The sequence below is a fragment of the Stegostoma tigrinum genome, chromosome 3 (genome assembly GCF_030684315.1).
Source record: "Stegostoma tigrinum isolate sSteTig4 chromosome 3, sSteTig4.hap1, whole genome shotgun sequence".
NCBI classification, from domain to species: domain Eukaryota; kingdom Metazoa; phylum Chordata; class Chondrichthyes; order Orectolobiformes; family Stegostomatidae; genus Stegostoma; species Stegostoma tigrinum.
Genome location: NC_081356.1, coordinates 35,523,162 through 35,536,086, shown reverse-complemented (window position 1 = coordinate 35,536,086; position 12,925 = coordinate 35,523,162). Strand labels below are relative to the sequence as shown.

The window sequence follows — 12,925 nt, the reverse complement described above, 5'->3', positions numbered from 1 at the left end:
CAAGGCTCAGAATGATACTACTATGGATCTCTATACCAGACAGAAACTGGTTCTTAGAACATTTCACACTCCAGTAGATTACTGGGATTGCGGAGGCCTATCCCCTAGAGCAGCACCAATAGCACCATGAAGTATGAACTGGTTATCGCCTCAGATTGACAGTATTCATGCTCCTACCACTGCTTTTCCTCATTGGCTGAGAGACAACAGCAGTCTACCAAGACTTCTGCCACTCAGGATGAGGTGAAATCAGAAACAGAACCCAGAGATTGCTCAACAGCTTATCTCTAGTCTCTCCCAGTGAAAGGCAACACAGTGTGGAGCTGGAGGAACACAGCCGGCCAGGAAGCATGAGAGGAGCAGTAAAGTTGATGTTTTGGGTCGGGGCTCTTTTTTTCTGAAGAGCTCCACACTGTGTTGTCTTTGATGCCAGCATCTGCAGTTCTTGTTATCTCTCCCAGTGGAAGTTAGCTGCCATGCTAAAGCTGTAGGGGAGCACTGCATCAGAACATTAGGCTGACTAAGGGAACTCTTAAGATGTGGACTAAGTAAATGCACTAGAGTGAATAGTTCACTAATATTTTTTTAGGAGGGAAACTGCCATCTTCACCTGATCTGGCCTGAATGTGACTCCAGACTCACGGAAATGTAGTTGACTCTGAACTGCCCTCTGGGAAATTAGACATGGGCACAAAATGCTGCTTAGTCAGCAACACTGTAATCCTATTAATAAATTTTTTAAAAGAAGTTTCTTTTCTTTTATTGGCAGTTTGCTGGATAAAGTTGACCAATAAAATATTTTGCCATAGGTATCTGACAATTCATGTTGGTTGGGGAATTTCCAATCAGGGGCCTGACGCAGATTCTAGGTTGGGAACTGGTGGATCCGTACAGAGGGTTAGGAAGCTTGTTCCATTTAACTCACACTTCAAAATGTTGTAGACATTAATTTATTAGCATAGTTAAAAGGCTGGTTGACAGAAAACAAACAGCCTGTATAAATGGGTCTTTCACTTTAATCAAAAATAACTATGGAAATCCAAGGTGCAGCGCGAAATAGGTATTTTCATGTATAGGTCACAAAAAGTTAAAACAAGATACAACACATAATCAAGGCAAGCTAGTGTGATGCTATTCTTCATAATGAGAGGAAATGTAAATGTGAAACTATTACGCTTTACTTACACCAGACATTGGTGGTAATGCATTGCTAAAACTGTGTTCAGTTTTGGTCTCCTTAATTAAAAAATAATGTAAACCTTTGCAAAGCGATCCAGAGGAAGTTTACCAGATTAGACTCATTCTGAGTCTCAATGAGGGCTTAGACAGATTGAGATTGTTTCCATGCAGTTCATATACAAATGGAAGTATGTACGAATTGGAATGGTATCAAAACATGGGATGTGGATAGGGTGTTTTTCATGTGGCCAAGTCCAGAACTAGGTGCAGTGCTTTACAATTAGGTGTCGCCCTTTTAGGACAGAGATGAGGAGATTTATTTTCCTCTCAGACTTTGTGCTACTTTAGACCTCTGCCTCTGAAGGTAGTGGATGTGGAATAATTGAACATTTTAAGATAGAGATTGACTTTAATTAGGCAAGGGGATCAAAGGTTATTAGGGGTGGATGGGAATATGGAAATTGAATTACAAATAGATCTGTCATTATCTTATTGAATGATGGAGCACGTTTGAGAAGCTGAATGTTTTACTTCTATGTGTATTTCATATGCAAATTCAAGTGAAATCTCATAACCTGGTCCTTGTCGTTCCATTCAGGGATGGCAGGAGGGGGGTGTATTGAGAAGGTAACCACCACTCCTTGCCAAACAGTCAATCTAGGCAGAGGAATTATTATTTGAAGCGATGATGGCTTACTCCACAGTTCGCCATGCGCAGTTCCATAGTACCTTAGGCCCCTCTGAATTGGTGTGACAGAAGGGGAGTCATCACCCATATGCAGATCCAAGCAGCCATTCGCTGGTGGGTCATGGAAGCCTGAAGGTGGAAGCCAGTATGAGCTGGTGTAGACTTAGTGCAGTGTAGATACTGCCAGGATGATGAACAATCACCAAGATTCTGGCTTTATTGTGGTCACGTGCAATTTCACATTCATAGGGCAGTAGCTCTTATGTTCTTGTCATTGCTTTCCAAATATGTGGTGGCTCCACAGAGCCATATCTGCTGAATCATGGAACCCTGCCCCATCCGAAAGCAGGCTGCTAATACAGCAGCACGTCCCTTCTTCCTGCTGCTCTGCCCTCCAGAGGAATGTCCTTCACATTGCACCTCTGTGACTTCTTTGAGGCATCTATAAAATCATGAAAGGCAAGCAGTTTCTGATTTCAGCTGCTTCCCAGAAAGGATTTACAGTTATAGAATGATAATGCCACAGGGAGGGCTGCCCATTCGTTAATTTCCAGCATCACCGTGGTATGAAGGAAGTAGCACAACTCCATGTCACTTTCCTTGGTGTTGCGTAGCCTCTTTGTTTCTGGCTCTTGGCCAAGTCAGAGAGGAGCTCTCAGCGCAACATTTCCCTCCATGCAGAACTTCCCACGTACAACATCAGGGTTAAGTTTAATGTCTTCAACGTCCTTCTCATGTCATAGACTAAATTTTATTGTTTGAGATGCCCCCATTCTAGTTAAAGGCACTGGATTTTCTGCCCTTACAATGTACAGCAAAAATCTCAAAAACAGTTCCAACAACTTGCTGCAGTACTTCTGCAAAAACTGACTTTGTCAAAACTAATCAAAAATATCTGGTAAAAATGTTCTCATGCCTGAAACATTAGGTTTGTTTCTTTGTTCATGGACCTATATTATCTTCTCTACTTTTTCAAAAGTAGCCTGAAACCTGAGTAGCCCTTTCAATTACTGCCAAACAGGGCACACCTTACTTCAGAAAGCTTGTTGCCTCAGGAGTTTCTAATGCAGACTCTGCCAGTACATGTTACCAAACTTGGCATCATTTGGGCTGTTAAGAGTAATGGCAATCCAACATCTTTACGGTCATATGTTTTGCCAGAACATCATGTGGACTGTGTAGGAAGCAGCTGAAGGCTCATGGCAGAGAAACAGAGGCAGTGAGACAATTTCTCACTCAGAGTTTCAAAACCTTTCACTTGACCCAGACTATTATGCTACGTCAAATGGTGGTTGTACATAATACCAGTCTTCTAAGAGAAGCAGGGTAAAAAAAATAGCCTTCAAACATATAATTTATGCCAGCAGCAATTATAATACAATGCCAAAAGTTTAAATCATTAAATTTGAAATTCAAGATCTCTGGCAACCAAATGGACTGTCTGTTAATTACTTAGCATTAGTACAGAGATTAAATTTCCTTCACATTGCTCCTATCTGACATCACGGGCTGTTGAAGGAGTGGGAAGTGTTTTGTGCATGCATTTATGCACATCTGCCAAGAGCTCCATTAAATCTGATTAGAGACTACTGTGAGTAAGGCAGCATTATCTCACACGGTTCCAAGGCCTATAATGATGTTTCACTGCATGTTTCTGAAACTATAAATGATCATTCCTCACTGCATGCAAATGTGAATCACGACAACTTCAAAATACGTGGAATAATTTGATCATTGAGAGGAACTGGGCATGTAGTTCGATTAGCAAATGGGATGCAAAGGATAAATGTTTTATTGCTTTTGCAATGTTAGACCATTTTTATTGCAGGAACAATTCAAATTGTTTAGGAATTGTGAATTATGGGTGAAACATAATATAATTCAAAAGTTGACTGATTTGGTTAGAAATTGTTCACCTCCACTACTCCAGGGCAATTAGTATGTGCAATAAATGCTAGCCTAGCCAGTAATGCTCACATTCCCATGAACAAATAATAAAAATACTCCAACCCCAAAATGATAAAGGATAATAATACATTAGATTTAAAGACTTTAATTTCTTGGGGGCTCTTTGTCAAATTAGGCTAAGATAAATTGAATCATTAACTCATTGTTCAAACAACTGAACAAAGGCCATTACAAAATTAATTGCTGCTGCATTCTCAGCTAGCACAGGACAAATGTCAAAGGCGAGTGAATATTAGCCTTTTGACTTACCTTCCAAAAGTTAGACTAGAGTCAAAAGTCATGGTTAAACCAAGGTGGGAATAGTAGACCAAATTTTGTAAAGTTAATCATGATTTTCTCCTTTCAGAACAGGTGAACAAAGTCTAGACAAAATTCTGAAATAAATAAACAGAAACCACTTGGATTAAAATGAAAGAAAAAGGGATAGGTTTGGGGAAAATAAACTTAAAAACTACTGAATGAGGAGTTAAAGATTTTGGAAAGGATCATCAGCAGACCCATTACCGAAGATAAATACAGAATACTAAATTCCACATGAATGCAGCCTATTTTACACAACAAATCAAATTCTGTTTTAGTATGTGCCCTTCAATTGTCATTTTGCTGTTTGCCACACTCTCAAATAATAAATTACACTGGAATACAGGAAAGAGATGCATTCCATTGCATTCATAAAGCTCACCTCAAAAGTCAAGTGACTGAGCAATTCTATACCAGTACTAAATATTCTGAATTGCTTTGTTTCAGTTATAAGGTTTAGAAATGCCTGGATTCAATCTGTCATCCTCTGAACTAGGTATTGATTTCCTTCTTTTTAACATGTCCAGTAGCTCACTACAACCATTAGTTGTTGAAAAGAATAAAAGGCTTCTGCACAGAAATAAAAAAAATACTAATGTCAAAATTCAATATAATGTTTTGCACGCAATGAAGAATCATTGAGCTCAGGCAATATACAAACTGCTTTTTATTTTTAAAAAATTAATATACAAATATTATAAAGTGATACATAAGTTGTACTGCATGGTTTTAAAGCTCCAAGTAAAGTAAGTGGAGGGCAAGTAAATGCTTCATTATACAAGACAGCTTTCCAGCCAATGGGAGAAACAACTTTTACACTACACACATGAATTCCGTTTATAGAATTTACCACTGGGACATTGAGCAGATCTTTCACCCTGAGTAATTTCCAACAATTTGGTTCAATAGCATATTCTAGATGGTTTTACACAAAGACGACTTCAACTGTTACATGGCAGGTTACTGCATTTAAAATGGGAAAAGATAGCAAAAGTGGACAGGATAACTAAGAAGAATATAAAATGCTTCATTGGCTGTAGCTGCAGGTTAGTCCTCATCCAAAACTTAGCCTTTCCACTGGTGTAATTATTTGAATTGGCAAATCACCAATGTAAACTGGGAATTCTCCATGTGTGCAACTTTTATTTTAAGAAAAGGTTTCAACTGGAAACTTTAATGAAACTCAGTTTTGGCCCTTTAAAACCTAAAAATTACAAAATTGAAGAAATTCTGGTTGTATCATGGGGCTATGGCCGAAGAAAGACTGTACACACCTGACTTCACAAACAGATAATTCAAATTTTACACACTGTCTTTGAATATAGAGGCTCTTAAGAAAACCATATCTGGTGTATTGTGTACAGTTTTGGTCTTTTTTTTGAAGAAGAATTACACTAAAAGAAGCTAAGAATGGTTCACTTCTCTCATTCTCGGGATGAAGAGATTGTCTTACAATGAAAGCTTGAATATGTTCAATATATATTGACCGGAGTTTAGAAGAATGAAGGGTGATCTTACTGAAATATACAGGGTTCTGAGGGACTTCTCGAGAAGGTTAACATGAAGATGTTTCTCTCATGGCAGAGATTTAAACCAGGGGCCACAGATAACGAACAAGATATCTCCCTTTTAAAAGACTCAGATGAGGAGAATCTAATTCTTTTATTAGGTTTGTTAGTCTGTAGGCTTCTCAAGAAAGTAGGTTCTTTTTTCACTAAATTTATTTAAGGCAAAGTTAGATGGATTTGTGATTAACATAAGAGTCAAGGATTAAGGAAGGTAGGCAGAAAGGTGAATATGAGATCATGAAGAGATCCACCATGATTTTATTGAATGCAAAGCAGGCTCAAAGGGTGAAATGGTCTACTCCTGTTTCTAAGTCTTGGGTCTGCATGTCTTATATTTTATTTCTGAAAGATTTCAATAATTTTGCCAAGCACTGAATGGCTCCCACATTCAACAATGTGACTAAAAGAAACATTATAATAGAAAGCAGCAGAACATTTACAGCAAGACACAAATGTCTATCTTTTAAAAGGGACCTGAATTTCCATTCTTGGCTTTTTAAATAGTGAAATCAACAACTAATCAAAGCCTTGTTACGCCAGAAAGTAATAATTATTGGTTTTCTAATGCCCATGTTTATACATGGATCCTTATAATTTACTTTATATTTTATTTCATTTACCAGGAGCTAATTTGAAGATTTGAAGCATTAACTAAAATTAGGAGGAACTAGCAAGATCAACTATTATGCCCTTAAATTCACTTAGTTCATAATTCATCCATAGTAGCAGCTTCACCATATCATTTGGCAATGGCTCTCTAATCCTTAAATAAAACTGTCAACGCTGGAACCAGTAACATCTGACACTTAGGAGAGCAAAATGGAGAGAAAAACTGAGGAATGGATCAACAGTTATGAAATGGCTGAAATTAAAGCCTACACAGAGGACATAAAATCTGAAGATCCATTTGGTCCCACGGAATCCACATTACCCAAAATCAGTGGGAGTGTCACAAAGCATGCTGAAAAAGCCATCAAGAAAGCAGTGAAAGGTATCCACCTCCTGCCAATTGTGTAGCAAAGAGGCCACTTCCTTTACTCAAAGATCAGGGAAGAGGGAGAACTGCCTCTGTCCAAAATCATGCTCAGATTTAACCAATGGTAAAATGGAACTCCTGGTTAGCTCCATGCCACAGGTTGCAGAAAAAGTAACCTGAAAATGCAAGAGAAACACAAATACCTGGAAGTCCTGCACAGTTAAAATTAGTGAGATTTAGGAAAGTTTTACTGAATGTCTACCTAAATAAAATAGCAAAACACTTCATCGTATGTGAGATACTAAATGGCATCTAATGGCAATATCCACTTACTGGGTGGCAACTTCATCTATGTAGGTAAACATGGTCATCATCCACAAGCAACTTGTCCAACCAAGTTGCCCCAAACCCAATAGCCACAGGTGACCTTGCCTTGTGCCATGAAGTTTAAAGTCTACTTTAAAATAGCAAAAAGGGATTTCTCCAATGATGGTGGTCCCAGACCTTATAATTAAAATTTCTCTTCACTTTTCTCTACCAATTTCTTCTTCCCCAATATTCCTCAGGCAGACAACTCCTCCTGCACTACACCCAGCTAAAATACATTGTTAATTTAATAACTTATGAACATCAGCACTTGTACTGGGGTAAGAAGCATCTCATGATCCCCGACCTCAGACAAGATCCCTATAATACACTTCTAAGGGGAATCTTGACAGCAACCAGGTGTCAAAAGGCTGGGAAACTTTCACTTCTCCAATTCAGAGGCAACAAGAGTAAACCTGATGCCCATCCACTATCATGACTCTGGTCAGCTCACGTAACTGAGGCTAAATAAGGAACTTTCAGAACTTGCTAGCTGTCAACACAGGCTGGAAGAACCATGATTAGATAACCAAGAGACTTTTTTAAAAAATAAGTTGCACATTGGAAAATGATTGCCATCTTTCACCCCATTCAAACGAAGTTTATCCGCCTGTCACTTTGACTCTGGTTTTGCAATAAGTCACCTGCCCACTTTAAACTGTCCTACAGTTCTGTTAGCTTGCCTGACAAGACAAATACCTGAAAAGGATGGCATTTTCATCCTGAGCTTTTAGTACAGTGATTCCATTAGGAATGTAGCAACAGGACAGGAGTGCTGCACAGCAATGACAGACATTATTTACAGTATTATTATGCATTCATAATAATCAGTACTGCCGTGCTGCTGTTTTAAAAAATATTCTGGAAGAAATGCGTATAAAGAATACAAGCACGTGTTTACCATACCTACAAAGCAGAATATGTAGTGTCTATAGTGTTGCAAAAGACATATCCATAAGAGATTGGATAGCACAGCATTAACTAGTTACAGGATTAATTTTAGGCGAGGCAACTGAAACCAAACCTGCTTTCAACAGGTTCCACATTTCTTCAAATTGGCAATATTTCTGTTAGAAATAAAAAAAAATCTTACAAGCAACTCTTTAATTCTTTTAAAAAAAAGCATATTTGTGACCTAATCCTTAGAGGTTATCAGGGATTCACACAAAAATGCAATTCGTAAAGCCCTGTGTTGTTTTACCCGCTGTGTTCCAGCGAATTGCCATAATCAAGCGTTGTCATCTCCAGAGGTCTAGAAGAAACAAACAGCAGTACAGCGCAATCTTAGACTACATGAACTATTTGATTAACATTTGTTTCTGCTAGAAGCTCAAGTATCCCTTTTACTTTTGGCTTATTTAATCAAAAATTTAAAATCTTAAGTGCATCTTACCTCAACTATAGATTTGCCCAAAGTTTTGTTTCCATCTTCAAAGACGGTGTTTTAAGTTATTCACATGGCTTGCTTTTAGCTACATGCCAACATTTTATTCACCTAAGCAGTCAGATCAATTGTTAGCACTCTTATGACTTGCCTCATTTTATGAGGAATGAAAGAATTAAGGCTGCAGAGTTTGACCCTTTGAAACAATACAAAAGTCAACGTACAACACCTTATCCATGGTGTTCTTAGAATATACTGAAGAAGGGGAGCTTGCATTTATATGCTACTTTCCACCACCATCTGATGTCATGAAACACTTTACAGCTTTTCATCCACAATGTTTCTTCTGCATAAAAATCAAAATTATAAACTATTCCCTTCAAAACAGAAGCTGAATATTTACTGATACATTTGAGTCACTGAAGAATTCAGCTCAGCCAATATTTTGATTACAAATTTGATAAGTGATATCCTGTTGCTAACCATCCATTGAGTTCCCCCTCAATGCAGTAGATTGCCACTTTGTTTGATTGGTTAGCTTTAAATTTATTTAACTTCTGCAATTGCTTCACCACCTGAGAATTTCCCTGCGAATTACCTGAAGGAACCACCTGCTTAAAAGGAAATCAATGAACACCACTCATCAGGAATACACTTCATTTTACTGTAAAAGTGCCACCAACATTAGTCTACAGCACTGGAAAGAGTAGATGTACCTGAATCAAATTGCCAATTTTTAGGATATCTCAACATTTCACTAATATTGAGAACTGGGCATTCCAAAACCATGCATAGACCAGCAGTATGTACTATGGACAGACTGAAATCAGAGCATTGGATGGAGAATATCTGGCTGTATGAGTACATAGTAATCATGCATTACATATTATAGAGATTTAGACCACCAAGAGGTGGTCAGTAACACACTGCTTCAGAGTTGCAATGCTGTGAGTACAATCATTACTCCACAGACTTGAACTACTAAAATGGAGACTTATGCTTTAGTGCAGTGCAGAGGGAGTGCTGCAAGTGTGAAAGTCACAGTCTCCTAGCAAGAAGTTAAATCCAGCCCCCATCTACTGTCTCAGGTAGACCCGACACTATTTTTAGAGCATACAACTTCTTGCTACAATTTATTCATTAACAAATGCCACAATAACTGGCCATTTCTCCATCAAATTAGCTGCCAGGTTTCCTGTAGAACAGTGGTTTCCTGTTGAACAGTGATAAAATTCAAAATTCCTTCACTGGCTATAAGACATTTGGGTGGTGCTGATAAATGCAAGTCATCCTTTCTTCAAGAAATAACTTATTAAATGCTCAAGCTAGTAACTGCAGATATTTTTTTTAAACAAGCCAGTAAAACAGGGATACCTGCACAGAGTACAAACGTACATGCAAAACATTATACCCAACATGGTAACAACACAGGAACATGCATTATAAAAGCTGAAATGTTGAAGAAAAAAAAGTCAAGGGAGGAAAGACACAAATTTGCTACTTCCTTTGCAACAAAAAAAATATAAAAAGATGAAAGATAGCAAAGGAAATGTAGCAGTTATTGCACAGTTCCAGAATAAAACCATCATTACATTGTAACTGTTTAATGATGAGAAACACCCAAAGAGAGATTTAAAAGTGTGATCATTTGATGGTGATAACTTTATCCAAAGACAATAACATGATCTTGTGTTATTTGTCATTTTAGACTTTTGAAAATCTGTAATACCTATACAAAGCCTAACAAAAGCTTACAAAGTGAAACCGAACCAGGTCATTAAAAAAAAACTTGCTTGCAAGTTTCACATTAAAAGTATTACAAGTTGTGTTATGTTGTAACCTGGGCATACGTGAAGCTGAATAAATCTACTAGATTTGTCTTTAAAGGACACATAGTTTGTGTTAAGTAAACTATGAGGTATATTACCAACAGTGAACCCTTGACAAAGTCTACATTGTATGAGGTTAAGCTCCACATCTCAGCACTGATGCATTTAGGTACACCTGCTTGTTCAACTTTTGCCAAGTCTTGACAGGGTTACCAGATGCTACTCTGCATGGCAAGAAAATGCTGCTTCTCAGCAGAGATACAGGTGATACGGGGAGTATGTCTCTGAAAAAGTCTCTCTAGCTGATCACAGAAACTAATATTGGATCAGCATATGATGTTGAAAATAACAAAATCTGCAGGCAAGGTTGTTAATAGAGATGACAATATATGTGACAAGAATCAATTTGTATGTTTGATCAAAAAACAAAACCTGTCTTCAATTCTTTACAATATGCCATGTACTGAGACATTGCAGGATATACACATTTTCAAAAGTCTAACTGCTACTGTCCACAGTTTCCACTAACTGCTATGACAGCATGAGCATGAAACAAGCTAAATAATTCCCCCATCCAGATGATTGGCAAATAGAGAAACAGAAACAGTAGGACATCCTGAGTGACACACAAAGCAAAGACTTCACCAGAGTGAGACCAGTCTATGAAGACAGAAAGAGACAGATAGTAACAGTGAAATTCCTGGAGGACGGCCGATTCCTCACTGGCACCTACCATTGATTTCATCTCTGCCCCACGACCACCTGAGCGCATTGCTTTCCTGCTGTCATCCATGAATTCCTGAAACAGGGACAACAGAATCTAATGAAAGTTGAAGATGTTACTGAGATTCAGTAACACCATGCATATCAAACTCATATAACAGTGGTCAACTGCCATTAGCAAAGGAATACCAAAGGATAGTGGTGAGAGAGGTGGAGATTAGCGCAACAAGAATTATTAAGAAATCAAAGATGTAACTCCACATCCCATGGACACAGATCAGCGGCACATATTAAAGTTTACAATATTAAGTTGGCACATTACCAGAACATATCCATGATATCCCAAACAGCAAACTCCTGAACTTAATCCACCAAAACAAACATGCCAGCTTAATGCCAACATAACCCACTGGCAAATTATTTCCTTCAAATTCCAAAGGATTCTCCATGGCTTACCATTAAGCTTTTATCCATGTAATACTCGCGTCCAGGAGTCCCATCATTTTGTTTGGAGTCAACGGCAAAGCAGAGGAAAAGAACATCCACCACCATCTCATACGTGGACAAGAAGCAGTGTGACACAAAGAAGGCAAATAGGCAAATAATGATGAGTGGTAGCACCCACACAGTGTAATCTCGCTGGTGATTGAGCAGCACAATCCCAATAAAACCTGTGATTAACACTATCAGCACCTGAAAGGTAGGAAGAAAAGATAGGTTATTTAGTGGGAGCAGAGGAAATTGCATAAAGAATACACACATTTTGTAATGATCTGGTAACTGAAAAGAGACATTTCCACCAAAAATGTGCGAGAAGACAATGATCTCCAACAAGAGACACACCATGACATTTACTGGCATTTACTATGCCCCATCATCAACATCCTGGGAGTTACCACTGACTGGAAACTGAGCTGGACTAGCCATATAAGTGCTCTGAAAAGAAAAATAGGTCAGAGGCTGCAAAGTCTGCAGTGAGTAACTCACCTGTTTTCTTCTCAAAGCCTCTGCACCATCTGCAAGGCACAGGTGAGGAGTACAGTGGAAAATTCCCACTTGCCTGGATGAAAGCAACTCAAACAACACTTAAGGAGCTCAAAACTATCCAAGACAAAGCAACCCACTTGATTGATAACCCTCCTACTATATTCTTTGTTCATTCTTTACAGCACTGATGCACACTGGCAGCAGTGAGCAACATTAACTACAACAACTCACCAAGGCTCCTTACTTGGCACCTTTCAAACCACTGACCTCTACCATCCAAAAGGTCAAGGACAGTAGACACATGGGAACACCAAGTTCCCACCCAAGTCATATGCCATCCTGATTTGAAATTATATTGCTGTTTGTTTACTATTGCTGGGTCAAAGTTTTAGAATTCTCTGCCTGGTAGAATATTGGGGTGTCCCTACTTTGCTGCACATCCCCACCACACCCAGCCCCCACTGACCCACAATGAACTACAGAAGTTCAAGAAGGCAACTCACCAACAGCGAATGCTTTGAAAAACTTTTTTTTTCTGCATGCTCCTTAATGTGAAGGTAGTTGCAGAAGTACAGTTGCTGACCCCAGTTAAGCAAATAAAATCTCCAAAGATCTTTTGCAGAACTCACAAATCTATCGATGGGGCACAAGTTGCTCAATAAAGCAGCTGCAAGAGTCACAAAACTTTTTGACTTAAATTCAAATAATCAGCCACAGATATGATGGATCAAATTAAGTGGCTTTTTAGTTGTAATTACAACATTAACACCATTGCAGAAATGCAAATGGAAGATCAATGTTCTGCTTGCAAATTTAAAGAGATTATTAAAACTAGCTTTATGTTGTATCTGACTGAAATTAACATTATCAAATCCTCTACTGATGCTTATGTTATCTCATCACTCTTCAGTTCGGGGCGGTGATGGCCTAGCGGTATTATCACTAGGCTGTAAATGC

At 38.4% G+C, this 12,925-nt stretch overlaps 1 protein-coding gene across 2 annotated transcripts in view; it reads right to left on the bottom strand.

Moving 5' to 3' along the window:
• Positions 1–4,784: 4,784 nt before the first annotated feature.
• LOC125450909 (choline transporter-like protein 1) overlaps positions 4,785–12,925 on the bottom strand; it is a 64,129-nt gene continuing 55,988 nt past the window's right edge. For both annotated transcript variants that reach the window (XM_048527289.2, XM_048527290.2), the window contains 3 exons: positions 11,438–11,674; positions 10,992–11,057; positions 4,785–8,297 (listed from right to left, as the gene is read on the bottom strand). In XM_048527289.2, coding sequence (XP_048383246.1) covers positions 8,274–8,297; positions 10,992–11,057; positions 11,438–11,674 — 327 coding nt within the window. In that variant the 3' untranslated portion in view covers positions 4,785–8,273. The remainder of the gene's footprint in view (positions 8,298–10,991; positions 11,058–11,437; positions 11,675–12,925) is intronic.